The sequence below is a fragment of the Tachyglossus aculeatus genome, chromosome 27, assembly GCF_015852505.1.
Source record: "Tachyglossus aculeatus isolate mTacAcu1 chromosome 27, mTacAcu1.pri, whole genome shotgun sequence".
NCBI lineage: Eukaryota > Metazoa > Chordata > Mammalia > Monotremata > Tachyglossidae > Tachyglossus > Tachyglossus aculeatus.
In genome coordinates this window covers 803,658-831,248 of record NC_052092.1, presented here as the reverse complement: position 1 = coordinate 831,248, position 27,591 = coordinate 803,658, and the positions used below count along the sequence as shown (strand labels likewise).

Genomic DNA, 27,591 nt, shown 5'->3' with positions numbered 1-27,591 from the left:
AGCAAATAATAATAATGACATTTATTAAGCACTTACTATGTGCAAAGCGCTGTTCTAAGCGCCGGGGTAGATGCACGGTAATCAAGTTGTCCCGTGTGGGGCTCACAGACTTAATCCCCATTTTCCAGATGAGGTAACCGAGGCACAGAGAAGGGAAGTGACTTGTCCAAAGTCACCCAGCCGAAATACCACCGTTATTATTATTATCAGACGTGCTCCCAGCGGTCCAAAAGAAGTCAGAGGGGGGGGTTCCCCGGTGCCCCCGGGCCAATCCCGTCTTCCTCTCCCCCTCTCCGGGTCCCCCCCCCGTCGTCTCCCGTGCCCGCCAGAGTCCGGGCAGGTGCCCAGCCCCACTTGGCACCCCCCGCTCAGCCCCTGCTCCGAGCCTCGCGTCACCCAGTTCATCAAGAAGCACGTGGCGTCCGGCCTGCTGGTCTCCGACACCAACACCGAGCTCTCCTACATCCTGCCCGGCGAGGCCGTCAAGAAGGGCTGCTTTGAGCGCCTCTTCCAGGTACCTGCAGACGCCCCGCGGGGGCCGCCCGGGGCCCGGGGGGCTCGGCCGGACCCTGTCCCGGGGAGCCGGGTGGGATGCGCGGGAGGAGCCGCCCTCAAGGCGGGAGCGGGACGGAGACCATCCCGTCCACCCCTGCTGCGCCCGCTCCTTCGTTCATTCAGTCGTATTTATTAAGCGCTTACTGAGTGCAGAGCACTGTACTAAGCGCTTTGGATAGTACAGTACAACAATAATAATAATGATGGCATTTATTAAGCACTTACTGAGTGCAGAGCACTGTACTAAGCACTTAAGATAGTACAGTACAATAATAATAGTAATGATGGAATTTATTAAGCACTTACTGAGTGCAGAGCACTGTACTAAGCACTTAGGATAGTACAGTGCAACAATAATAATAGTGATGATGGCATTTATTAAGCACTTACTGAGGGCAGAGCACTGTACTAAGCACTTAAGATAGTACAGTACAATAATGATAGTAATGATGGCATTTATTAAGCGCTTACTGAGTGCAGAGCACTGTACTAAGCACTTAAGATAGTACAGTACAATAATAATAGTAATGATGGCATTTATTAAGCGCTTACTGAGTGCAGAGCACTGTACTAAGCGCTTTGGATAGTACAGTGCAACAATAATAATAATGATGATGGCATTTATTAAGCGCTTACTGAGTGCAGAGCACTGTACTAAGTGCTTAGGATAGTACAGTACAATAATAATCAATCGTATTTATTGAGCGCTTACTGTGTGCAGAGCATTGTACTAAGCGCTTGGGAAGTACAAGTTGGCAGCATATAGAGACAGTCCCTACCCAACAGTGGGCTCACAGTCTAAAATAATAATAATAATAATAATAATGATGATGGCATTTATTAAGCGCTTACTGAGTGCAGAGCACAGCACTAAGCGCTTAGGATAGTACAGTACAACAATAATAATCAATCATATTTATTGAGCGCTTACTGTGTGCAGAGCACTGTACTAAGCGCTTGGGAAGTCCAAGTTGGCAACATATAGAGACAGTCCCTACCCAACAGTGGGCTCACAGTCTAAAATAATAATAATAATAATAATAATAATGGCATTTATTAAGCGCTCACTATGTGCAAAGCACTGTTCTAAGCGCTGGGGAGGTTACAAGGTGATCAGGTTGTCCCACGCGGGGCTCACTGTCTTAATCCCCGGATGAGGTCACAGAGGCGCGGAGAAGTTAAATGGCTTTCCCAAAGTCACACAGCTGACAATTGGCGGGGCCGGGATTTGAACCCATGATCTCTGACTCCAAAGCCCGGGCTCTTTCCACTGAGCCACCCTGCTTCTCTAAATAATAAACGGTAACATTCCCTACCCACAACGAGCTCACGGCCTAGAGGCGGGGAGACAGGCATCGATCCAAATAAATAAAATAACAGATCATCATCATCATCATCATCAATCGTATTTATTGAGCGCTTACTGTGTGCAGAGCACTGTACTAAGCGCTTGGGAAGTACAAATTGGTAACATATAGAGATGGTCCCTACCAAGCAGTGGGCTAGATCCATACGTAAGTGGTGTGGGGCTGGGCGGGAAGGGGGGCAGAGCATAGGGAGCAAGTCAGAGTGACACAGGAAGGAGTGGGAGATAAGGAAAAGTGAGGCTCAGTCTCGGAAGACCCCTCGGAGGAGGTGGGCCTTCGGTAAGCGGCATGGTATAGTGGATAGAGCACGGGCCTGGGTTCTAATCCCGCTCCGGCACTTGTCCGCTGTGTGACCTTAAGCAAGTCACTTCACTCCCCCCGCTTCTAGACCGTGAGCCCGTTGTGGGCAGGGATTGCTGCTGAATTGTACTATCCAAGCGTTTAGTCCGGCGCTCTAAGCGCTCAATAAATACGACGGAATAAATTCTCCTTTGCCTCAGTTACCTCATCTGTAAAATGGGGACTGAGAGTGTGAACCCAGCGCGGGACAGGGACTGTATCCAATCTGATCTGCTTGTATCCACCCCACCACGGCGCAGAAAGCACTTAACAAATACCGTAATTATTATTATTATTATTAATAATAAGGCTCCGAAGGAGGGGAGAGTAATTGTCCCCGCTCCCGGCCCCTTCTCCCCTCTCCTGCTCCCGGCCCTTGAATTCGGGCCCTGCCCTCGCCCAGCACCTGGAGCAGAGCCTGGCGGAGCTGGAGCTGACGAGCTTTGGGCTGACGGACACCACGCTGGAGGAAGTTTTCCTCAAGGTCTCCGAGGAGGACCAGTCCCTGGAGAACAGCGATGCCGGTCAGAGCGGCGCGGGGCGGGCCGGGGGGGTGGCCGGGAATCCCGGGGAATCCCGGGAAGCCGGCCTGTCGGGTCCCAGCCTTCCTGTGGGCCGCTTTCCCGGGGCAGGGAGCGAGGCCCTGGACAGAAGGCCTTGGAAAGCCCCCCTTCTCTCCTGTCATCCCTCCCTCGCTCATCTCTCCCCCGACAGATATGAGAGAGTCCCCGAAGGGCGTCTTCTCCAAGGCGGCGAGCGGCAGGGAGCCACCGGCGGGCGGGAGCGGGGCCGAGCCCCCCGCCGCGGTGGGTGGCAACTTGCTGGACTCCTCCAGGCTGGCACAGTCCCAGGCCTCCCTGCACTCGGCCGCCTCCTCCGTGGGCTCCGCGCGGGGCGAGGAAGGTGGGGCCTTCTCCGAGTTCTACGGGGACTACGCCCCGCTGTTCGACAACCCCCAGGACCCGGACAACATCAGCCTGCAAGGTGGGTGGGCGCGGGGGCTGGGGGGGGACGCCTCCGTGGATAGAGGGGCCGGCCCCGAGGGGGTAGAGGCTGCCAGAGGCTGACCCTTGTGCTTCCCAAGCGCTCAGTGCAGTGGCTCTGCGCACAGTAAGCGCTCGATAAATACGATTGAATGGATGACCCCGATAACCTTGCACCCAACGCCACTCCTGGAGCCACCCCAATGGCCAACCCAGACCCGGGGGGTCAACTCCACGACAGCTTCCAACGCAATGGCCAACCCGTGCCAGTGGTCAACCTCATCTCGATGGCCAACCCAAGCCCGATGATCCGCCCACCCCGCGCCTCATGGACCAGCCCAAATCCAATGGCCAACCCCACCCCAACGACCCCCCGCCGCGCCTCGGTGGCCAACCCGTTCCAATCCCACCCCGACGCCCAACCCCGCTCCAATGGCCACCGCTCTGCCGGCGGTCAACCCCATCCCAATCACCCACTGCCAGCCTTGTTGATCTCCTCTGGCTCGCCTCCGCCATCCCACCAAATCAGTTTCGAACGCTTACTTTGTGCCCAGCTCTCCACTGAGCACTTGGGATGGTGCCGTGGAGCTGGAAGATGTGATCCCTGCCCTTAAGGAGATTCCCAGCCCAGGGGCTGAACCTTGAAGTCACTCCTCAGGTGGGAGTCTGGCTGTGGGACCCTCCTCACGCCAGGCCCACCCCGAGGCCCAGGCCTCTGCCAGGAAGCCTCAGGGCATGGTGGGGGGATGCCCATCCCGGGGCCGGAGGGTGCCCCCGGCCAGCGCGCTGTCTCACCCCCACCCCACTGCAGAGCCCGAGGCCGAGGATTCGATCCAGGCGGAGCGGGGCAGCTTCAAGCTGGAGGGCTCGTGGCTGAGGCTACGCCAGTTCCACGGACTCCTCCTCAAGCGCTTCCACTGCGCTCGCCGCAACACCAAGGCCCTCTTCTCCCAGATCCTGCTGCCCGCCTTCTTCGTCTGCGTCGCCATGACCGTGGCCCTCTCCGTCCCCGAGATCGGTATCGGCCGGCCTCGGGCGCGACCGGCGGAGTGGAGGGAAGAGGGACGGGGAGAGCTGGAGCCTAGCCGTCCGCGGTTTTGCGGGCACTCGCTGGGCGCTGGGCTGAGCGCGTGGGAGGGGGCCGTACAAAAGAGTTGTGGGTTCGGGATGACTCCCTTAACGCTTAGGGGATTCAGACTGAAGTTGGTGGGTGATGCAGAAGGGGGGGAGAAGAGGGATTAATCGGGGAAGGCTTCCTGGAGGAGAGGGAGAGAGCGGGGGTCTGCCGGATGTGATTCATTCGGTCGTATTTGGGCAAACCACTGTAGTGAGCGCAAGGGAGAGTGCAGTACGACAATAAAGAGTGACATTCCCAGGGCCACGTGAGCGAGAGACGACAGCGACCGAGAAGTGAAGGATGCCAGCTGGATGTAGTGGAGAGGAATGAGGGGGCGAGGAGGAGGGAGGGAACCTTGGGGTACGCGGGGGCTGGAATCCCAGACCCCCCCGGCCGGATCCCATCCTCTTCCCGACAGGTGACTTGCCCCCGCTGACGCTCACCCCTTCTCAGTACCACAACTACACGCAGCCCCGGGGGAACTTCATTCCCTTCGCCAACGAGGAGCGCCGCGAATATCAGTGAGTGCCCATGTGGGCATCCCCCCCGCCCGGAATTGGGGGCTTATCCTGGTAGACAGGCGGGCGGGCGTCCGTCAGTCAGTCAGTTGGATTTATTGAGGGCTTACTGTGGGCAGAGCACTATACTGAGCACTTGGAAGAGGACATTAGAACGATATAACAGGCATTCATTCATTTATTCATTCGTATTTATCAAGTGCTTACTGTGTGAAGAGCACTGTACTACTACTAATGATAGTAATGGCATGTATGAAGTGCTTACTACTAATAATAATAATGACGGCATTTTTTAAGCGCTTACTATGTGCAAAGCACTGTTCTAAGCGCTGGGGAGGATACAAGGTGATCAGGTTGTCCCACTTGGGGCTCACAGTCTTAAACCCCATTTTACAGATGAGGTAACTGAGGCCCAGAGAAGTTAAGTGACTTGCCCAAAGTCACACAGCTGACAGTTGGCGGAGCCGGGATTTGAACCCATGACCTCTGACTCCAAAGCCCGGGCTCTTTCCAACGAGCCACACTGCTTCTCTGTGTGCAAAGTGCTTTACTATGTGCAAAGCACTGTTCTAAGCGCCGGGGAGGTTACGGGATGATCAGGTTGTCCCACGTGGGGCTCACAGTCTTCATCCCCATTTTACAGATGAGGGAACTGAGGCCCAGAGAATAATAAGAATAATAATGATGATGGTATTTGTTAAGTGCAGAAGTGAAGTGGTTTGCCCAAAGTCACCCAGCTGACAAGTGGCGGAGCCGGGATTTGAACCCATGACCTCTGACTCCAAAGCCCGGGCTCTTTCCCACTGAGCCACGCTGCTTCGCAAGCGCTTGGGAAGTGCAAGTCGGCAACGTATGGAGACGGTCCCTGCCCAGCAACGGGCTCGCGGTCTAGAAGGGGGAGACGGACAACAAAATGAAACAAAACAAAACATGTAGACAGGTGACAGTCCCTGCCCACAACGGGCTTACGGTCTAGAAGGGGAGACAGACATTAACAGAAATAAATGAGATGACAGATATGGATGTAAAGTTGTGTGGGGCTGGAAGGGGGATGAATAAACCCCTGTTTTTAGACTGTGAGCCCACTGTTGGGTAGGGACTGTCTCTATATGTTGCCAACTTGTACTTCCCAAGCGCTTAGTACAGTGCTCTGCACACAGTAAGCGCTCAATAAATATGATTGATTGATTAATTGATTGAATAAAGGGAGCAAGTCAAGGTGATGCAGAAGGGAGGGAGAGAAGAGAAAAGAAGGGCTTGGTCTGGGAAGGTTTCTTGGAGGAGATGTCCTGGGGTTGGAGGGAGGGTGGGAGTAGAGAAGCAGCGTGGCTCAGTGGAAAGAGCCCGGGCTTGGGAGTCAGAGGTCATGGGTTCGAATCCCGGCTCCGCCACTTGTCAGCTGTGTGACTTTGGGCAAGTCCCTTCACTCCTCTGTGCCTCAGTTCCCTCATCTGTAAAATGGGGATTAAGATTGTGAGCCCCACGTGGGACAACCTGATCACCTTGTAACCTCCCCAGCGCTTAGAACAGTGCTTCACACATAGTAAGCGCTTAATAAATGCCATTATTATTATCATTAAGTCCACTTCTCTGAGCCTCAGTTCCCCCATCTGTAAAATGGGGATTAAGATTGTGAGCCCCCCCATGGGACAGCCTGATCACCTTGTAACCTCCCCAGCGCTTAGAACAGTGCGTCACACATTGTAAGTGCTTAATAAATGCCATTATTATTATTGTCACTTCACTTCTCTGGGCTTCAGTTCCCTCATCTGTAAAACGGGGATTAAGATTGTGAGCCTGGGTGGGACAGCCTGATCACCTTGTACCCCCCCAGCGCTTAGAACGGTGCTTTGCACATAGTAAGCGCTTGACAATCAATCAATCAATCGTATTTATTGAGCGCTTACTATGTGCAGAGCACTGTACTAAGCGCTTGGGAAGTACAAACTGGCAACATATAGAGACGGTCCCTACCCAACAGTGGGCTCACAGTCTAAAAGGGGGAGACAGAGAACAAAACCAAACATACTAACAAAATAAAATAGAGTAGATATGTACAAGAAAAATAAATAAATAAATAAATAGAGTAATAAATCTGTACAAACATATATACATATATACAGGTGCTGTGGGGAAGGGAAGGAGGTAAGATTGGGGGATGGAGAGGGGGACGAGGGGGAGAGGAAGGAAGGGGCTCAGTCTGGGAAGGCCTCCTGGAGGAGGTGAGCTCTCAGTAGGGCCTTGAAGGGAGGAAGAGAGCGAGCTTGGCGGATGGGCAGAGGGATTGGGGGCATTGCAGGCCCGGGGGAGGACGTGGGCCGGGGGTCGACGGCGGGACGGGCGAGAGCGAGGTACGGTGAGGAGATTAGCGGCGGAGGAGCGGAGGGTGCGGGCTGCGATGGAGAAGGACAGAAGGGAGGTGAGGTAGGAGGGGGCGGGGTGATGGAGAGCCTTGAAGCCCAGGGGGAGGAGTTTCTGCCTGATGCGCAGATTGATTGGAAGCCATTGGAGATTTTTGAGGACATAGTAAGTGCTTGACAAATACCATCATTATTATTATTATTATATTGGAGGGTCCCGGGGCACGGGGGAGCGGGTGGCACCTAGGGCCCGGAGGGGACAGGGGACTCGGGATGGGATTTCCCGCTGCTAAGCCCTCCCCCCCCGCAGCCTCAAGTCGTCCCCCGACGCCAGCCCGCAGCAACTGGTCAACACCTTCCGCCTGCCCTCGGGCGTGGGAGCCACGTGCGTGCTCAAGGCCGCCGCCAACGCCAGCCTGGGGCCCACCCTGAACCTGAGCAGCAGCGAGTCCAAGATGGTGGCCGCCAAGTACTTCGACGCCATGTGCGTGGACTCCTTCACCCAGGGGCTGCCCCTGTCCAACTTCGTGCCGCCGCCGCCCTCCCCCGCCCCCTCCGACTTCCCCGCCTCCCCGGGCCTGGATCTCCCGCGGGCCTGGAACGCCACCGTGGGGCCCACCGCGCTCCGAGGTAAGCGGGGCCTCCGCTTCCCGGGGCTGGGAGTCGGCCCGTTCGGTCAGCGGGATTTGTTGAGCGCTTGCTCATCATCATCAATCGCATTTATTGAGCACTTACTATGTGCAGAGCACTGTTCTAAGCGCTTGGGAAGTCCAAGTTGGCAACATATAGAGACGGTCCCTACCCAACAGTGGGCTCACAGTCTAAAAGAGCACTGGACGAAGCATCTGGTCATCATCATCATCATCATGCCCAGTGTAGTTGATGCGTGCGCTGGCGTGGGTGCAGGATCGTCGGATCGGACACGGTCTCTGTCCCACTAGGGCTCACGGTTTAGGAACGGGTATTTAGTCTTCATTTTACGGAGGAGGAAACTGAGGCTGTGAGCTCACTATGAGATTGTGAGCCCACCGTTGGGTAGGGACCGTCTCTATATGTTGCCAGCTTGGACTTCCCAAGCGCTTAGTCCAGTGCTCTGCACACAGTAAGCGCTCAATAAATACGATTGAATCATCAATCGTATTTATTTATCATCAGTCGTATTCATTCATTGACTCGTATTTATCATCAATCGTATTCATTCATTGAATGAATGAATGAATGAGGCTCAGCAGCCTGGGAGGATGGAGAACAATCGAGCACTGGACTAAGTGGGAAAGTCGGGGGGAGGGCAGGGTTTGAGCGAGAAGATGAGGAGTTCTGTTTTGGAAATGTTAAATTTGAGGTGTTGGAACATCCACGTGGATATATCCACAAGAAGATGTGTGACTGCGGTGAAGGAAAGAGCTAAGGGATGGAGATAGAGATTGGGGAATCATCCGCATAGTTGAAGCCATGGGAGCGAATCATCATCATCAATCATATTTATTGAGCGCTTACTGTGTGCAGAGCACTGTACTAAGCGCTTGGGAAGTACAGGTTGGCAACATATAGAGACAGTCCCTACCCAACAGTGGGCTCGCAGTCTAAAAATGAGTTCTCCAAGGGAGTGAGTGTAGATGGAGAATAGAATAATAACAATAATGATAACTGTGGTGTTTGCTAAGTGCTTGCTGTATGCCCAGCGCTGTACCAAAGACAGGTATTTAGTCTTCATTTTACGGAGGAGGAAACTGAGGCTCAGCAGTCTGGGAGGATGGAGAACAATCGTGCAGTTCCCATTTTGCTGAGGAGGTGACTGAAGCACAGCAGTCGGAGAGGGAAGGAGACCACCTATTGAATCCCCATTTTCGAGAGATGTGGGCAAGAAGCCCCTTCCCCTAGCCGGCCAACCGGTAACGAGTCCTGATACAACACGATAAGCTCAGACACGGCCCCTGTCCCATATGTTTGTTTTATGGTACTTGTTAAGTGCTTACTATGGGTCAGACTCTGTTCCAAGCCCCGGAAAAGGTACAAATTAATTAGGTCGGACCCAATCCCCGGGGGCGCTCAGTCTTAAATCCATAAGAGACTTACAGATTAAGAAGGAGGGAGAGCAGGTACAGAGGGGGAAACTGAGGTCCAAGGTAGAGAAGTGACTTGTCCAAGATCATATGGCAGGCAAGTGGCAGAGCTGGGACTGCAACCCAGGTCCTCTGACGCCCAGGCTCTTTCCGCTGCTCTGTGCTGTTTTTCTGAGGAGAAAAAAAATCCGAACCGATATTCTGAGGGAAAATGAACTGTTTTTCGAACTCGTCTGTCACCCAAGTCTAAGTTTGTTCCGTGGCTTTGATGTATCAGAATCGGGCCAGCCATTTTTGGTCTCTGGGCCCGGATTCCATTCGTGGACCCCCGGACTCTCCGAGCCGTGAGAACGGGAAATAGCCGAGCCCCGGTCTTCCATCAGAGACTCCCCTGGGCTCGGATTGTTGGCCTGGGGATTGAGTGTGAGCTCCACGTGGGACAGCCTGATTAACTTGTATCCACCCCAGTGCTTAGAACAGTGCTTGGCACATAGTAAGCGCTTAACAAGTACTATAATTATTATTATTATTATTATCCGGACATGGAATTGAGTCATATAAAAGGGATTAGAGAAGCAGCGTGGCTCAGTGGAAAGAGCCCGGGCTTGGGAACCAGAATCCCGGCTCCGCCACCTATCAGCTGTGTGGCTTTGGGCAAATCACTTCACTTCTCTGGGCCTCAGTGACCTCATCGGTAAAATGGGGATGAAGACTGTGAGCCCCACGTGAGACAACCCGCTGACCTTGTATCTCCCCCAGCGCTTAGTACAGTGCTTGGCACAGAGTAAGCGCTAAACAAATACCATCGTGATGATTGGCCTGGGAGGGGCCCCTCCGAGGCCTGCACTGGCCTCTGGGCACGACTCAGGGAGGGAAGTGGAGAACGGGATAGAGAAGATGACAGAGAACGTGGCGGAGAACACAGCGGGGGTCGGGGGCAGGACGGGCAATGGGGTGGCGCGGTTTAAAGCGGCCTTGATGGGGGAGGGAGGCGAGGTGGGAGAAGGGCCACTCCGAGGAAGACTGGAGACTAATAATAATAGCAATTAATAATAATAATAATAATGTTGGTATTTGTTAAGCGCTTACTATGTGCAAAGCCCTGTTCTAAGCGCTGGGGAGGTTACAAGGTGATCAGGTTGTCCCACGGCAGGGGGCTCACAATTTTAATCCCCATTTTGCAGATGAGGTAACTGAGGCACAGAGAAGTGAAACGACTTGCCCAAAGTCACACAGATGACAGTTGGCGGAGCTGGGATTTGGGAGTTGTGACGTTTGTCAAGTTGTGTACTACGTGCCGAGCGTCGGGGTGGATTCCGGGATTGGCAGTTGATACCCGGGCCTTTCGCTTTAACTAGCCAGAGCCATCCCAGCCCGGGGTGGTCTCCGTCCGGAGCCGGCCGTCTCTGCTCTCTCCGAGCTGGGTCTCTCTGCAAATTCGGGAACTGGCCCTCCCTGTGGGCTCCGGAGCCGGCTCTGTCCGCGGGGTCTGGGCTGAGCGCGGCCCGGCCGGGACGGTCCTCAGGGAGCCCCTGGTTCTGCCCGCAGAGACGGCGACGTCCGGCCCGGCCCTGCCCCGCACCGTCCACGAGCCCATCAAGTGCACCTGCTCCATGCAAGGAACGGGCTTCTCCTGCCCCAGCGGCGTGGGCGGCCGCCCGCCCCAGGTCAAAGTAGTGACCGGGGACATCTTGGTGGACGTCACCGGACGCAACGTCTCGGAGTATCTGCTGTACACCTCGGACCGCTTCCGACTGCACCGGTCAGGGGAGTGGGAGCCTGGGGAGGGGGCCCAAATGGGATGGGGCTGGCCTGCCCGAGGGTGGGGGTCTTCTGGCACTTGGCGGGGTGGTCAGGGGCTCTGAACTTGGGGGGCGCGGAGGCAGAGAAGGCTTCCAGAACGCTGCAAGGGTTCAAGAGGAGAGCTCTGTCTCAATTAACAGTAGAGAAGCAGCGTGGGTCAACGGAAAGAGCCCGGGCTTGGGGGCCAGAGGTCATGAGTTCTAATCCCGGCTCCACCGCTTGTCAGCTGGGTGACTTGGGGAAGTCACTTCTCTGGGCCTCAGTTCCCTCATCTGTCAAACGGGGGAGAAGACTGTGAGCCCCACGTGGGACAACCTGATTACCTTGTATCTCCCCCAGCGCTTAGAACAGTGCTTGGCACATAGTAAGCGCTTAACAAATACCATCATCATTATTATTATAATAACTGTAATTGATCGGAAGCACGTGCTGTGTGCCTGGGCACCGGGGACATTCAAGGTCATCAGATAAGACACGGCCCCCTGCCCCGCCTGGGACTCCCGGTTTAAGGGGGAGGGTCTCAGATCAGGGGCAAGGGTCAAGCGTCCCTCACAGCGTCCCCTCTTCCCCTCCAGCTACGGAGCCGTCACCTTCGGCAACATCCAGAAGTCCATCCCAGCATCGTTTGGGGCCCAGGCCCCTCCCCTGGTGCGGAAGATCGCCGTGCGACGAACGGCCCAGGTAGAGAGCCCGGGCCCACGGGTCCGACAGCCCACACCCCCGCCTGCTGCCCCTCCGGTGGGCAGGGGCTGGTCGCTGCCCACCCCCCCAAGCCTGAAGCAGCCCCAGCCTCGTCCGCCCTCCAGACTCCGATTAGGACCGGTGTCCCCTCTGACCGGGTCCCGGGGCCGGGCTCCGCTTCCCCTCCCTCAGGTCTTCTACAACAACAAAGGCTATCACAGCATGCCCACCTACCTCAACACCCTCAACAACGCCATCCTCCGCGCCAACCTGCCCAAAAGCAAGGGGAACCCGGCCACTTTCGGTGAGCAGCCGGCCCGCCGAGGCGCAGTCGCGGCCGCCCGCCGAGGGACAAGGCCCCGGTGCCCGCTTCTGACTTCTCCCCTTTCTCCTCCACCGCAGGCATCACCGTCACCAACCATCCCATGAACAAGACAAGTGCCAGCCTCTCCCTGGATTATTTGTATGTCCCGAGGGGCTCCTGCCGGGGAGGGCGAGGGGATGGGACTTCCCGAGCCACAGAATGCCAAAGCAGGGCTGGCACTGAGCCTTACTGAGCGCTTAGTACGGCGCTCTGCACGTAGTATGCACTCAGTATAGGCAGAGGGAAGGATGTAGACAAGGTCCTGGGTGCTGATGGTGAGACACCCCCTGCCCCCTCTCGCGTCCCCCCAGGCTGCAGGGCACGGACGTGGTCATCGCCATCTTCGTCATCGTGGCCATGTCCTTCGTGCCGGCCAGTTTCGTGGTCTTTCTGGTGGCCGAGAAGGCCACCAAGGCCAAGCATCTACAGTTTGTCAGCGGCTGCAGCCCCGTCATCTACTGGCTGGCCAACTACGTGTGGGACATGGTGAGACCCGAGCCCCCCCCCCTCCAATCGTCGCCTGGGCTTTCTGACCCCAGGGACCGATCGGACCAACCCCTCCCGGACCCGCGAAGCAGTCTGAGGAGGGAGACCGCGGTGGGACGGGCGGCCCGGTGTGGGAGGGAGCTTCGGGACCCCCCGGGACTCCGTCCTTGAGGTCCGGGCCTGGGGTGACCCAGAATCCCAGGGGGCACAGGGTGGCCTTCCCTGACCTCGGTTTCCCACCCCGCTTGCCTTGCAGCTGAACTACTTAGTCCCGGCCACGTGTTGCATCATGATCCTTTTCGTGTTCGATCTCCCCGCGTACACTTCCCCGACCAACTTCCCCGCCGTCCTCTCCCTCTTCCTGCTCTACGGGTACGTTTGCCCCTACTTCTGGTCTCCCTCCCCAGTCCGGACTCCTTGGGATGGAGTGGAGACTGGGAACGTCACTCGGGAACGATGCCCCAGCCCCACATCCCAAGATGCCCGGGCACTGACCGCTCCCCAACCTCCTCACCCCCAGCTGGTCCATCACCCCCATCATGTACCCGGCGTCCTTCTGGTTCGAGGTGCCCAGTTCGGCCTACGTCTTCCTCATCGTCATCAACCTCTTCATCGGAATCACCGCCACCGTGGCCACCTTCCTGCTCCAGCTCTTTGAGCACGACAAGGTATCTGGAGGCGGGGGGCCGCGGAGGGACTTCCAAGGGAAACCGGGGGCGCGGTCTTGCCGGGAAGGCCCAGCCAGGCTGAACCCCGCTCCCGCCGCACCCTCCTCCCCTCAGGACCTGAAGGTGGTGAACAGTTACCTGAAGAGTTGCTTCCTCGTCTTCCCCAATTACAACCTGGGCCACGGGCTCATGGAGATGGCGTACAACGAGTACATCAACGAATACTATGCCAAGATCGGTGCGTGGGGAGCCGGGGGGCCGCCCTCGGGGGTCCTTCTGTGGGAGGGAAACGGCCTGGCCGAGCACGGCTCCCATCCGTCCCTCGCCCCGCAGGGCAGTTCGACAAGATCAAATCTCCCTTCGAATGGGACATTGTCACCCGTGGGCTGGTCGCCATGACGATCGAGGGCTTCGTCGGCTTCTTCATCACCATCATGTGCCAGTACAATTTCCTGCGTCAGCCGCAGTGAGTCCGGGACGGGGCGAGGGCTAGGGAGGGAGCCGGCCGGCCGGTGCGTTCGGGGGAAGAGTCACGATGGCCCGCCAGTTGACTCCGGCCCAGAATCTCCAGAGCAGAGCCAAGAGGAAGGGGTGGAGATGAAAGAGATTTCCCGGTTGGCCCCATTTGGGCCAACGGTCGCCTTTTCCGCCCAGGCCGTCTCCATAGGACCTTAAGCCGGTCGGGCCAGGGGTTGCCATCCCTGAGAGAGACGGGCCCCTTGCCCCGAAGAGCCATCGGGTCCGTTCCCCTCCGTGGGGAGACGAGGGGTTCGTCAGGGAAGGCCTCTCAGCGGAGATGTGATTTTTAGAAGGTCTTTGAAGGTGGGAAGAGCGGTGGTCCGTCGGGATGTCGACGGGGAAGGAGTTCCGGGCCCGAGGAAGGATGAGAGCGAGGAGCCGGTGGCGAAAGAGATGAGATGGAAAGAAAATAAGTAGGTCGGGTTAGAGGAGTGAAGTACGCGGATCGGGTTGTAGTGGAAGAGGAGATAGGAGCGGGAGAGCTGATGGAGCGCTTTAAAGAGGATGGGAAGGAATTTCTGTCTGATGCGGAGGCTCTTGGGCAATCGCTGGAGGTTTTTGAAGGCTGGAGAGATAGAGTTTTGAAAAACGATCCAGGCTGTAGCGTGAAGGAGTGGATTCTGGAGATGTTGTGAAGGTAGAATCGGTCTGTTTATTGAGTGCTTACGGCGAGCAGAGCTGCTGTACTAAGCACTCGGGAGAGGACAACGGCCGGGAGGTGGTAGATACGTTCCCTGCCCACAACGAGGTTTACGTTCTAGCGGTGAGGGGGAGACGGGTATTAATAGTAATAAATAAATTACAGACACCTACACAAGTGCTGTGGGGGTGAGAGAGAGGCGGATAAAGGGAGCAAATCAAAGTGCAAGGACAGTGCAGAAGAAGAGGAAATGAGGACTTAGGGAAGGTCGCTTGGAAGAGATGTGTTTTCAGGAAGTCTCTGAAGGAGGGGAGAGCGGTGGTCTGTCGGATATGAAGGGGGACGGATGTCCAGGCCAGAGGCAGGACGGGGGAAACGGGTTCGAGGGATAGTGAATAGGTCGGCATTTAGAGGGGCCAAATGTGCGGGCCTGGTTGCCATAAGAAATCAGAGAGGGAAGGTAGGAGGGGGCAAGGGGATTGAGGGCTTTCAAGCCGACGGTAAGGACTTTCTGTCTGATGCAGAGGTAGATGAGCAACATTGGAGGATTTGGAGAAGTGGGGAAAGCTGGACTGAACGCTTGTGCAAACTAATGATCCGAGCGGCGGAGGGAAATTTGGGCTGGAGCGGGGAAAACACGGAGGCCGATGAAGCAGCGTGGGTGAGAAAAAATAAGGGCTCCGAGTAATGTGGTAGCAGTTTGGGTGGAGAGGAAAGGGCGGATTTTAGCGATAGAATTTGGTGCAGACTGACTAGGCAGGTTGAAGCAGCAGAGAAGCAGCGTGGCTCAATGGAAAGAGCCCGGGCTTTGGAGTCAGAGGTCGTGGGTTCAAATCCCGGCTCCGCCAACTGTCGGCTGTGTGACTTCACTTCTCTGGGCCTCAGCTACCTCATCTGGAAAATGGGCATTAAGTCTGTGAGCCCCACATGGGACAACTTGATTACCTTGTATCTGCCCCAGCGCTTAGAACAGTGCTTTGCACATAGTAAGAGCTTAATAAATGCCCTTATTATTATTATTATTCTCGAGCCTCAGTGACCTCATCTGGAAAATGGGGATGAAGACTGTGAGCCCCACATGGGACAACTTGATTACCTTGTATCTACCCCAGCGCTTAAAACAGTGCTTTGCACATAGTAAGCGCTTAATAAATGCCTTTATTATTATCATTATTCTCGAGCCTCAGTGACCTCATCTGGAAAATGGGGATGAAGACTGTGAGCCCCCCGTGGGACAACCCGATCACCTTGTAACCTCCCCAGCGCTTAGGACAGCACATAGTAAGCGCTGAATAAATGCCATCATTATTATTATTGAAGGAGAGAGATGAGTCGAAAGAAATGCCACAGTATGCGGCGTTGTCTACAGCGATGAGAAAGTCTTGGGAAGGATAGGGTTTGGGTGGGAGGACAAATTCTGTTTAAATTAAAACGGCAGAGCCCCGAAGACCAGAGGTCCGATCGATGAGTGGTATTCGTTGAGCGCTCACTGCGTGCAGAGGACTGTACTGAGTGCTCGGGAGAGTCCAATGTAACCAAGTTGGAAGATATGCTCTCTGCCCACAATGAGAAGATACCGTGAAGGAGGAGTTTATTAGTCATCATCATCATCATCAATCGTATTTATTGAGTGCTTACTATATGCAGAGCACTGTACTAAGCGCTTGGGAAGTACAAATTGGCAACATATAGAGACAGTCCCTACCCAACAGTGGGCTCACAGTCTAAAAGGGGGAGACAGAGAACAAAACCAAACATACTAACAAAATAAAATAAATAGAATAAGTATGTACAAGTAAAATAAATAAATAGAGTAATAAATATGTACAAACATATATCCATATATACAGGTGCTGTGGGGAAGGGAAGGAGGTAAGATGGGGGGGATGGAGAGGGGGACGAGGGGGAGAGGAAGGAAGGGGCTCAGTCTGGGAAGGCCTCCTGGAGGAGGTGAGCTCTCAGCAGGGCCTTGAAGGGAGGAAGAGAGCGAGCTTGGCGGGTGGGCAGAGGGATTGGGGGCATTCCAGGCCCGGGGGAGGACGTGGGCCGGGGGTCGATGGCGGGACAGGCGAGAACGAGGCCTAATGGTGAGGAGATTAGCAGCGGAGGAGCGGAGGGTGCGGGCTGGGCTGGAGAAGGACAGAAGGGAGGTGAGGTAGGAGGGGGCCAGGGGATGGATGGCCAGCCTGGAAGCCCAGGGTGAGGAGTTTCTGCCTGATGCCCAGATTGATTGGGAGCCACTGGAGATTTTATAAGAGGGGAGTAACATGCCCAGAGCGTTTCTGGACAAAGATAATCCGGGCAGCAGCATGAAGTATGTTCATCGTCATCCCGCTGCAAGCATGGTGCTCTCCTCCTCGGCACCTGGTGTTTGGCGTAACAAATCTAGCCCGGCCGGCCCTGGGAGTCAGGAGCTCACGGCCTCCGATCCCGGCTCTGCCAGCTTGCCTGCCGTGTGACCTCGGACAAGTCACTTCACTTCTCTGGGCCTCAGTGACCTCATCTGGAAAATGGGGATGGAGACCGTGAGCCCCACGGGGGACAGGGACTGTGTCCAATTTATTTATTTTACTTGTACATATCTATTCTATTCATTTTATTTTGTTTGGTTTTGTTCTCTGTCTCCCCGTTTTAGACTGTGAGCCTACTGCTGGGTAGGGACTGTCTCTATATGTTGCCAACTTGGACTTCCCAAGTGCTTAGTCCAGTGCTCTGCACACAGTAAGCGCTCAATAAATACGATTGATGATGATGATGATGATGATTTGCTTGTATTAGAGAAGCAGCGTGTCTCAGCGGCTAGAGCCCAGGCTTGGGAGTCAGGGGACGTGGGTTCTAATCCTGGCTCCGCCACGGGTCCGCTGTGGGATCTTGGGCGAGTCACAGCTTCTCTGAACCTCGGTTCCCTCAGCTGGAAAATGGGGGTTAAGACTGTGAGCCCCAACCTGATCATCTTGTATCCCCCCAGCGCTTAGAACGGTGCTCGGCACATAGTAAGCGCTTAACAAATGCCATCATTATTATTATTATTATCCACCCCGGCCTGGCACCCAGTAAGCGCTTAGCAAGTACCATGATTATTATTATTATTATTGTGGTCCGGCGGCCACTCAGGGTCCCCCGTCCCCTGGAGGAGGATCGAGTCTGGCCGAGGGCCGGGGGTTGGAGGGGAGGTGCCCCACGTGCCCCCGTCCTTCCCCAGGAGGATGCCCGTGTCCACCAAGCCCATCGAAGACGACGTAGACGTGGCCAGCGAGCGCCAGCGGGTATTGCGGGGAGACGCCGACAACGACATGCTGAAGATTGAGAACCTGACCAAGGTGAGGGGGAGGGAGGATGGGGATGTAGGGAGGATGGGGAAGACCAGGAGTGAGGGGAGGGGGAGGCGCCAGGCTGGTTCGGCCTCCGGCCCGGGGTTGGAAGGGGCAGCCCTGGTGTGCCACCCCAGGGGATGCGGAGCTGGGGTCGGGCGGTTGCAGTTGGGGCGGGGGGGGGGGTCCCCACCTCCATGGCCGCCCCCCTCCCCCCCCGGGCAGGTGTACAAGTCCCGCAAGATGGGGCGCATCCTGGCCGTGGACCGGCTGTGCGTGGGGGTGCGTCCCGGGGAGTGCTTCGGCCTCCTGGGCGTCAACGGGGCCGGCAAGACGAGCACTTTCAAGATGCTGACGGGGGACGAGAGCACCACGGGGGGCGAGGCCTTCATCAACGGGCACAGGTGCCGGCGGCGGGGGGGGGGGGAGCCGAGGTGAGGCCGGGGGGAGCCACCTGAGGCCCAGCCGGACTTGGAGGCGCCATCTTGTTTCTCGCACATTTATTTATTTTGCTTGTACCTATCTATTCTATTTATTTTATTTTGCTAGTACGTTTGGTTTTGTCCTCTGTCTCCCCCTTTTAGACTGTGAGCCCACTGTTGGGTAGGGACTGTCTCTAGATGTTGCCAACTTGTAGAGCGCGGGCCTGCTCTATTCATCCTCCCTCCCATCTTCTAGACTGTGAGCCCACTGTCGGGCAAGGGACCGTCTCTAGATCATCATCATCATCATCAATCGTATTTATTGAGCGCTTGCTATGTGCAGAGCACTGTACTAAGCGCTTGGGAAGTACAAATTGGCAACACATAGAGACAGTCCCTACCCAACGGTGGGCTCACAGTCTAAAAGGGGGAGCCAGAGAACAAAACCAAACATACTAACAAAATAAAATAAACAGAATAGATATGTACAAGTAAAATAAATAAATGAATAGAGTAATAAATATGTACAGACATATATACATCATCATCATCATCATCAATCGTATTTATTGAGCGCTTACTATGTGCAGAGCACTGGACTAAGCGCTTGGGAAGTACAAATTGGCAACACATAGAGACAGTCCCTACCCAACAGTGGGCTCACAGTCTAAAAGGGGGAGACAGAGAACAAAACCAAACATACTAACAAAACAAAATGAACAGAATAGATATGTACAAGTAAAATAAATAAATGAATAGAGTAATAAATATGTACAGACATATATACATCATCATCATCATCATCAATCGTATTTATTGAGAGAAGCAGCGTGGCTCAGTGGAAAGAGCCCGGGCTTTGGAGTCAGAGGTCGTGGGTTCAAATCCCGGCTCTGCCACTTGTCAGCTGTGTGACTTTGGGCAAGTCACTTTGCTTCTCTGGGCCTCAGTTCCCTCATCTGTAAAATGGGGATGAAGACTGTGAGCCCCCTGTGGGACAACCTGATCACCTTGTATCTCCCTCAGTGCTTAGAACAGTGCTTTGCACATAGTAAGTGCTTAATAAATGCTATTATCATCAGCGCTTACTATGTGCAGAGCACTGTACTAAGCGCTTGGGAAGTACAAATTGGCAACATCTAGAGACAGTCCCTACCCAACAGCGGGCACACGGTCTAAAAGGGGGAGACAGAGAACAAAACCAAACAGACTAACAAAATAAAATAAATAGATGTTGCCAACTTGGACTTCCCAAGCGCTTGGTCCGGTGCTCTGCACGCAGTGAGCGCTCACTAAATACGATCGATTGATGAGGGGTGGCGGGGTCCCGCCCGGCGCGGGGTCGTGAAGAGCGTCTCCCCTCCCGCCCCCGTAGCGTCCTGAAGGAGCTGCTGCAGGTGCAGCAGAGCGTGGGCTACTGCCCGCAGTTCGACGCGCTGTTCGACGAGCTGACGGCCCGGGAGCACCTGCAGCTCTACACGCGGCTGCGGGGGATCCCCTGGAAGGACGAGGAGCGGGTGAGCGGCGGGGGGCCCGCGGGGAAAGCCGGACGGGGCCCCGCTCCCTCGTCCCGCGCCCACCGTCCCCTGTCCTCAGGTGGTCAAGTGGGCCCTGGAGAAGCTGGAGCTGCGGCAGTACGCGGACAAGCCCGCGGGCACCTACAGCGGCGGCAATAAGCGGAAGCTGTCCACCGCCATCGCCCTCATCGGCTACCCCGCCTTCATCTTCCTGGTGAGGGCATGGCGGGGGCTTCCCGGGACCCACGGGGATGGAGGATGGACGCAGCCGACCTGGCACATCCCGGGATCCGCCGGCCGGCCCTGTCCGGCCGGTGGACGCGGCCCCCCGGACGGAAGGACACGGCCGGCCCGGATCCGGTCACTCAGTCGTATTTATCGAGCGCTTACTGTGTGCAGAGCACTGCACCGAGCGCTTGGGAAGCCCAAGTCGGCGACGTCTAGAGACGGTCCCTGCCCGACAGCGGGCTCGCAGACGACAGAACGTGTGGCCGGGTGTCGAGTCGTCAGATCTTCCCGGATTGGGGCGGCGGGAATCCCCCCAAGCCCCCGGCCCTCGCGGGTCTCCCAGCCGGTCCCTCGTGACCCCAGCTGTGGGGGAGAGCCCTCCTCCCGACCCCTGACCTCTCCCGCCCCACGTCCCGGAGCGGAGTAGCTAGGAGAGCCGGGGAGGGGCACGGAGGCTGACGCCCGTCATCCCGCGCTCCCAGGACGAGCCCACCACGGGCATGGATCCCAAGGCCCGGCGCTTCCTGTGGAACCTCATCCTGGACATCATCAAGACGGGCCGCTCCGTGGTGTTGACGTCGCACAGGTCGGCAGCCCCCGCCTCCTCTCCTTACCCCTCCACCAATCGGTGGTGTCTACTGAGCGCTCACCGTGCACAGAGCGCTGTACTAAGCGCTTGGGAGAGTCCAGCACAACAGCCCCACTCCCTAGTTCAGCCCCCTCTCTCTCCCCCGCAGCATGGAGGAGTGTGAGGCCCTCTGCACGCGCCTGGCCATCATGGTGAACGGACGGCTCAAGTGCCTGGGCAGCATCCAGCACCTGAAGAACAGGTGAGGGAAGCGCTTAGTCCAGTGCCCTGCACACAGGAAGCGCTCAGTAAATACGATGGAATGAATGAATGAAGGGCTGCGGTCCCAGCTCGGAAACCGCTGGGGGGGAACGGCCCGGACTCCTCTTCCGAGGGGAGGGACGGATCCCGGGGGAGGCGAGCCCGGCCGCTGAGGGGGGTCCCCCGCTACCCCCGCCCAGGTTTGGGGACGGCTATATGATCACGGTGAGGACCAAGACCAGCCTGAGCGTCAAAGAGGTGGTGAGGTTCATCAACCGCAACTTCCCGGAGGCCGTGCTCAAGGTGAGCGACCTTCGGCGGCGGGACCGCTCGGTCTGGCGGGGCCTGCTTCGGGCCAGAAGGGATGTTTCCGGCGGGGTACACAGAGACTGGGCTCCGGATTTGGTGTTTTCCGACGGGGCGGACGGGGCTCCGGATGGATGCTTCCAGGCGGAGCAGACGGGGAGACGGGGTTTTGGACGTCGCGGATGCGGGGACGGGGCTCCGGATGGATATTTCCGGCAGAGAGGCCGGGAGGACGTTTCCGGTCAGGCCAGTAAGGGCAGACAGGGCTCCGGACGGTTCATTCGTTCATTCGATCGTATTTATCGAGTGCTTACTGTGGGCAGAGCACTGTACTAAGCGCTCGACGGTTGTTTCCGGTCCGGGTGGAAAGGGGCAGACAGGGCTCCGGATGGTTCATGCATTCACTCAATCATATTTATCGAGTGCTAACTGTGTGCAGAGCACTGTACTAAGCGCTCGACGGTTGTTTCCGGTACGGGTGGAAAGGGGCAGACAGGGCTCCGGATGGTTCATGCATTCACTCAATCATATTTATTGAGTGCTAACTGTGTGCAGAGCACTGTACTAAGCGCTCGGTGGTTGTTTCCGCTCAGCGTGGAAAGGGGGCAGACAGGGCTCTGGACGGTTCATTCATTCATTCGATCGTATTTATCGAGTGCTTACTGTGGGCAGAGCACTGTACTAAGCGCTCGACGGTTGTTTCCGGTACGGGTGGAAAGGGGCAGACAGGGCTCCGGACGGTTCATTCATTCATTCGATCGTATTTATCGAGTGCTTACTGTGGGCAGAGCACTGTACTAAGCGCTCGACGGTTGTTTCCGGTCCGGGTGGAAAGGGGCAGACAGGGCTCCGGATGGTTCATGCATTCACTCAATCATATTTATCGAGTGCTAACTGTGTGCAGAGCACTGTACTAAGCGCTCGATGGTTATTTCCGCTCGGGGTGGAAAGGGGCAGACAGGGCTCCGGACGGTTCATTCATTCATTCAATCATGTTTATTAAGTGCTTACTGTGTGCAGAGCACTGTACTAAGCGCTCGACGGTTGTTTCTGCTCCGCGTGGAAAGGGGGCAGACAGGGCTCTGGATGGTTCATTCATTCACTTGATCATATTTATCGAGTGCTTACTGTGGGCAGAGCACTGTACTAAGTGCTCGACGGTTATTTCCGCTTGGGGTGGAAAGGGGCAGACAGGGCTCCGGATGGTTCGTTCATTCATTCAATCATATTTATCGAGTGCTTACTGTGTGCAGAGCACTGTACTAAGCGCTTGATGGTTGTTTCTGGTCCGGGTGGAAAGGGGCAGACAGGGCTCCGGACGGTTCATTCATTCATTCAATCATATTTATTAAGTGCTTACTGTGTGCAGAGCACTGTACTAAGCGCTCGACGGTTGTTTCTGGTCTGGGTGGAAAGGGGCAGACAGAGCTCTGGACGGTTCATTCATTCATTCAATCGTATTGAGTGCTTACTGTGTGCAGAGCACTATATTAAGCGCTCGATGGTTGTTTCCGGTCGGGGTGGAAAGGGGTAGACAGGGCTCCGGACAGTTCATTCATTCATTCAATCGTATTTATTAAGTGCTTACTATGTGCAGAGCACTGTACTAAGCATTTGACGGTTGTTTCCGGTACGGGTGGAAAGGGGCAGACAGGGCTCTGGACGGTTCATTCATTCATTCAATCGTATTGAGTGCTTACCGTGTGCAGAGCACTGTACTAAGCGCTAGACGGTTGTTTCCGGTTGGGGTGGAAAGGGGCAGACAGGGCTCCGGACCGTTATTTCCAGTCAGGGTGGAAAAGGCTCAGGGTGGGTGTTTCTAGTGGGGCCCCGGGGGCCACAGGGCTCCATGGGTCTGGAGACAGTCGGGCCTCCATGAAGGAAGGTCAGCTTGCCCCCCGGTCCACGGGCCACCTGCAGCATTGGAGGGCACACCGGGCCTCCCCCCCGTCCCTCTCCCCGAGCCCCTGACCCCCCACGTCCCTCCCCAGGAGCGGCACCACACCAAGGTCCAGTACCAGCTGAAGTCGGAGCAGATTTCCCTGGCCCAGGTGTTCAGCAAGATGGAACAGGTGGTGGGCGTCCTGGGCATCGAGGACTACTCGGTCAGCCAGACCACCCTGGACAACGTGAGCGAGCGGCCGCCCCGCTCCTTGGGCCGAGGGGCGGAAGGGGAGGAGAGCTCGGGCCGCGGTTCGGGGGCCGAGGGTAGACTGTTGGGTGGGGACCGTCTCTATATGTTGCCAAGTCGTACTCCCCAAGCGCTTAGTCCAGTGCTCTGCACACAGTAAGCGCTCAATAAGCACGATGGATTGATGGATTGATTGGAGAGGGGATCCCGGGCAGGTCTCAGGGTCACCCGTCGTCCCGCCCCAGGTGTTTGTGAACTTCGCCAAGAAGCAGAGCGACAACCTGGAGCAGCAGGAGAGCGGGCCGGGGGACACCCCCCAGACCCCCTTGGGCCGCCTCCTAAGTCTGCTCCGGCCTCGGGCGGCCCCCACCGAGCTGCGGGCCCTCGTGGCGGACGAGCCCGAGGACCTGGACACCGACGTCGAGGGGCTCATCAGCTTCGAGGAAGAGAGGGTGAGGCCGGCGGCCCGCAGAAGCCCGGGGCCCACCCGTGGGGTGGGGCGGGAACCGGTCCGGCGACGTGGCTCGGTGGGTAGAGGGTCGGGGGACCCGGGTTCCAATCCCGGCCCTGCCGCTTGCCTTCTGTGTGGCCTTGGGTGAGTCACGTAACTTCTCCGTGCCTGTTCCCCCGTCTGGAAAGTGGGGATTCAGTTCTAGTGTCCTTCCTCTTTCTTAGACCGTGATCCCGGGCCGGGGTTGGGTCTATTAGGATTGCACTGTATCTGCCCCGGGGTAGTAATAATGGGTCTATTAGGATTGCATTGTATCTACCCCAGTGTAGTAATAATAATAATCAATCAATCAATCAATCAATCGTATTTATTGAGCGCTTACTATGTGCAGAGCACTGTACTAAGCGCTTGGGAAGTACAAATTGGCAACACATGGCACACATTATAATAATAATAATATAATAATAATAATAATGGTATTAAGCATTTACTATGTGCAAAGCACTGTTCTAAGCGCTGGGGAGGTTACCAGGTGATCAGGTTGGCCCGCGGGGGGCTCGCGGTTTTAATCCCCTTTTTACAGATGAGGTCCCTGAGACACAGAGAAGTGAAGTGACTTGCCCCAAGTCACCCAGCTGACAGTTGGCGGAGTCGGGATTTGAACCCATGACCCCTCACTCCAAAGCCCGGGCTCTTTCCACTGAGCCGTGCTGCTTCTCTGAGACCGTGATCCCATGTGGGGATCGGGTCTATTAGGATTGTATTGTATCTACCCCAGTGATTAGCATGTAGTAAGCACTTGGATATCAATATTGTTATTATTATGTTATTATATATTGTGTATTATGATAATAATAATAATAATAAAACCAGCTCTGCCACCTGTACCTGTGGGGTGACCTTGGACAAGTCACTTAACTTCTCTGTGCCTCAGTTCCCTCATCTGTAAAATGGGAATTCAATACCTTTTCTCCCTCCTACTTAAACTGTGAGCCCCATGTGGGACATGATGGTCCTATATTCATTCGATCCTATTTATTGAGCGCTTACTGTGTGCAGAGCACTGTACTAAGCGCTTGGAAAGTACAATTCAGCACCATCTACTTGGGTGCTTAGTGCAGTGCTTGGCACGTAGTAAATGCTTAAGAATTATTATTATTTTTATAAGATGAGAGAACTTTTGCCACAGTGGCAGCCCAGGCGGGCGATCGTCATCAGGCAGTTGTATTTGTTGAGGGCGTACTATGTGCAAAGGACTGTGGTAAACTCTTGAGAGAGCACAATACGATAGGTATTGTCCTCGAGGAGCGTCCAGTATAGTGGCTGGGAGACAGAAAATAAAATCAGTTACAGATAGGGGAAGCGGCCAAGTGTGGTTGGGGTGATTATACAGTGGCTGGGAGACAGAAAATAAAATCTTGAGAGAGCACAATACGATACATAGATAGGATCCCTGTCCTCGAGGAGCGTCCAGTATAGTGTCTGGGAGACAGAAAATAAAATCAGTTACAGATAGGGGAAGCGGCCAAGTGTGGTTGGGGTGGTTATCTCAGGGCTTAGCGAGTATGCATATCGGTGATGCAGAATGGGGGGAAAATAGAGGGAAGAGATGAGAGATTAGTCAGGGAAAGCTTCATTTTTAGGGTATTTGTTAAGTGCCCACTATGTGTCACACGCTGCTCTGAGCACTGGGATAGGTACAAGTTTTTTAGGTCAGACACAGTCATTCATTCATTCATTCAATCGTATTTATTGAGCGCTTACTGTGTGCAGAGCACTGGACTGAGCGCTTGGGAAATACAAGTTGGCAACATATCCCTGTCCCGCACAGGGCTCACGGTCCAAGGAAGGAGTACAGCTATCCCCGTTCTATATTTGAGGAAAACGAGGCACGGAGAAATTAAGTGACTCGCCCGAGGTCGCGCAGCAACCAAGCGGCGGGTCCAGGATTAGAACCCAGGTCTCGCGGACTTCTGGGCCCGTGTTAGGTCCACGCCGCGTCTCGGAAGAGGCGTGATTTAGGTCGGGCCTTGAGGGTGGGGAGAAGCGGCTGAACCGTCCGGCTGCCCCTCTTTCCACAGGCCCAGCTGTCCTTCAACACGGACACCCTGTGCTGAAGAAGCCAAGACCCGGCTCCGCCTCTGGACGTCCGGGACCGTTTGGATTTCTCCGCGGGACAGGAGGAGGAGGAGGAGGAGAAGGCCGGCCCCGCGCACGCCGGCCCCCGGCCCGGAGAGCTTTAGTGGCCCGGAGTGGGATGGCGGAGGTCCCAGCTCTCTTTCTCCACCCCGACCCTGGGAAATTCGGAAAAGTTTAGAGGCCGTCAGCGTCTGCAGCCGGGGAGGAGGCCGTCCTAGGCCTCGGCCCGGACAGAGGTCGGACGCGATTCCCGGATTGAGTGGGCCCGGTCCCCACTAGAGGATTGCTCCAGCCAGGCTTGGGCCCGCGTTTGGGGGACGCCACCCTCTCCCCACCCCAGAATTAGGGGTGCCGGGGCCCACCCTCCCGACACTCTTGGGGATCCTGGTGCCAAACAGAAGGTTCCCGCCGCGGGCCCGCCTCAGTGCTCCCACACAGATTAGCTTTGCCCCCCACCCCCAGGCTCGGGGGGCCGCCGGTCGCTGTGTCCCCAGCAAGGCTTGACTCTGCTCTCGACGCCCGTCCCTCTGTCCGGGCCAGGCCTCAGGGGGCTCGCAACTGGTCCTACCCACCACCCCCCGTCTCCCGCAGCTGGCGGGGGAGGCCGGAGGGCCCCGGATGGGCATCGGCACTGACCCGGGGAGGAGAGAGAGAGAGAGAGGGCACGCTAGTCGGGTTGTTCTGGGAGCCAGAGGTGACGGGTGTCGCCATTGCGGTGGCATCTCCTCCTCCTCCTCCTCCCTCACCGCCATCCCTCTCCCTCCTCTTCCCTCTCCACCCCTGCGAGCCCCGGGTACCGGACATCCCGTCCCCTTCACCCCCCCACTCCCGGCCAACTGACCAAGGAAAGCGGTTTGGGGAGGACCAGGCAAGCTGCTTCCTGGGAGAGATGGGGGTGAGGAGGAGAAAAAATCGCAGCTTTTCCTCAATGTCTGGTTACTTTTTTGTTCGTTTTTTTTTTACAAACCCCAGCTCTTCTCCCTCCGACCCCAGGACTCCCGGCCGCTACCTCCTCCTCTCCGCCGCCGGACACGAGATGGGGCCCGCTCTGTGGGGCTCCTGTCCGGGGAGGGTGAAAACGTGTATATTGAACCTATTTATTTTGCTTTAAGGGGGCACGCCAGGGAGTTGGGGCCACGGAGGTGGGGCGGGAGGAGAGGACGGGTGCCCGGAGCAGTGGGAAAGGGAAGGAAGGGGGATCCGGGGGCTGGGAGTAGGCCCGGGAAGCAGCCCCGGGGTTCCCTCCCTCCCACGTTCAAGCCACTGACCGGTCGCTCAACGTCCAGCGGGAAGCGTCGTCCCTCTCCGGCTTCGCCCAGCGCCCGTCCAGCTGTCCCTCCGCAGCACGGCTGGGGACAGGGTCTGTACAGAGCTCGCAAGACGTGGGGAAAGGAGTCTGTTTTCAATAAAATAGAAAAAGAAGTCACGTGGGCGTTTGCGGTGTGGTGGGGTAGTGAGGCCAGAGGGCTTAGTACAGTGTACGTAGCAATAACAGTAATAATGTTGGTATTTAAGAGCTTACTATGCGCCAAGCACCCTTCAGAGCGCTGGGGTAGATACAAGGTGATCAGGTTGTCCCTCGTGGGGCTCACAGTCTTCGTCCCCATCTTAAAGATGAGGTCACTGAGGCCCAGAGAAGTGAAGTGACTTGCCTAAGGTCACACAGCGGAGCAGGGATTAGAACCCACGACCTCTGTCTCCTAACCCCAGATTCTTCCCACTAAGCCGCGACGATTGAACTCCGGAGAGGCCCTAGGCACTTAAGCTGTAGACTGTGAGCCCACTGTTGGGTAGGGA

At 56.2% G+C, this 27,591-nt stretch overlaps 1 protein-coding gene across 2 annotated transcripts in view; it reads left to right on the top strand.

The window, feature by feature from the left end:
• Nucleotides 1-27,220, top strand: part of ABCA2 (ATP binding cassette subfamily A member 2) — an 86,585-nt gene extending 59,365 nt beyond the window's left edge. The window contains exons 26-50 of one of the 2 annotated variants that reach the window (XM_038767713.1): nucleotides 330-514; nucleotides 2,665-2,785; nucleotides 2,976-3,245; nucleotides 4,056-4,262; nucleotides 4,780-4,882; nucleotides 7,550-7,869; nucleotides 10,851-11,064; nucleotides 11,681-11,786; nucleotides 11,979-12,090; nucleotides 12,189-12,249; nucleotides 12,462-12,636; nucleotides 12,893-13,008; nucleotides 13,157-13,304; nucleotides 13,419-13,542; nucleotides 13,638-13,770; nucleotides 17,666-17,783; nucleotides 18,000-18,178; nucleotides 19,569-19,710; nucleotides 19,790-19,924; nucleotides 20,421-20,524; nucleotides 20,676-20,768; nucleotides 20,968-21,070; nucleotides 23,065-23,202; nucleotides 23,450-23,656; nucleotides 25,737-27,220. In XM_038767713.1, coding sequence (XP_038623641.1) covers nucleotides 330-514; nucleotides 2,665-2,785; nucleotides 2,976-3,245; nucleotides 4,056-4,262; nucleotides 4,780-4,882; nucleotides 7,550-7,869; nucleotides 10,851-11,064; nucleotides 11,681-11,786; nucleotides 11,979-12,090; nucleotides 12,189-12,249; nucleotides 12,462-12,636; nucleotides 12,893-13,008; nucleotides 13,157-13,304; nucleotides 13,419-13,542; nucleotides 13,638-13,770; nucleotides 17,666-17,783; nucleotides 18,000-18,178; nucleotides 19,569-19,710; nucleotides 19,790-19,924; nucleotides 20,421-20,524; nucleotides 20,676-20,768; nucleotides 20,968-21,070; nucleotides 23,065-23,202; nucleotides 23,450-23,656; nucleotides 25,737-25,772 — 3,650 coding nt within the window. In that variant the 3' untranslated portion in view covers nucleotides 25,773-27,220. The remainder of the gene's footprint in view (nucleotides 1-329; nucleotides 515-2,664; nucleotides 2,786-2,975; nucleotides 3,246-4,055; nucleotides 4,263-4,779; nucleotides 4,883-7,549; nucleotides 7,870-10,850; nucleotides 11,065-11,680; nucleotides 11,787-11,978; nucleotides 12,091-12,188; nucleotides 12,250-12,461; nucleotides 12,637-12,892; nucleotides 13,009-13,156; nucleotides 13,305-13,418; nucleotides 13,543-13,637; nucleotides 13,771-17,665; nucleotides 17,784-17,999; nucleotides 18,179-19,568; nucleotides 19,711-19,789; nucleotides 19,925-20,420; nucleotides 20,525-20,675; nucleotides 20,769-20,967; nucleotides 21,071-23,064; nucleotides 23,203-23,449; nucleotides 23,657-25,736) is intronic. The other variant, XM_038767714.1, reaches the window with a different exon arrangement.
• Nucleotides 27,221-27,591: the final 371 nt, after the last annotated feature.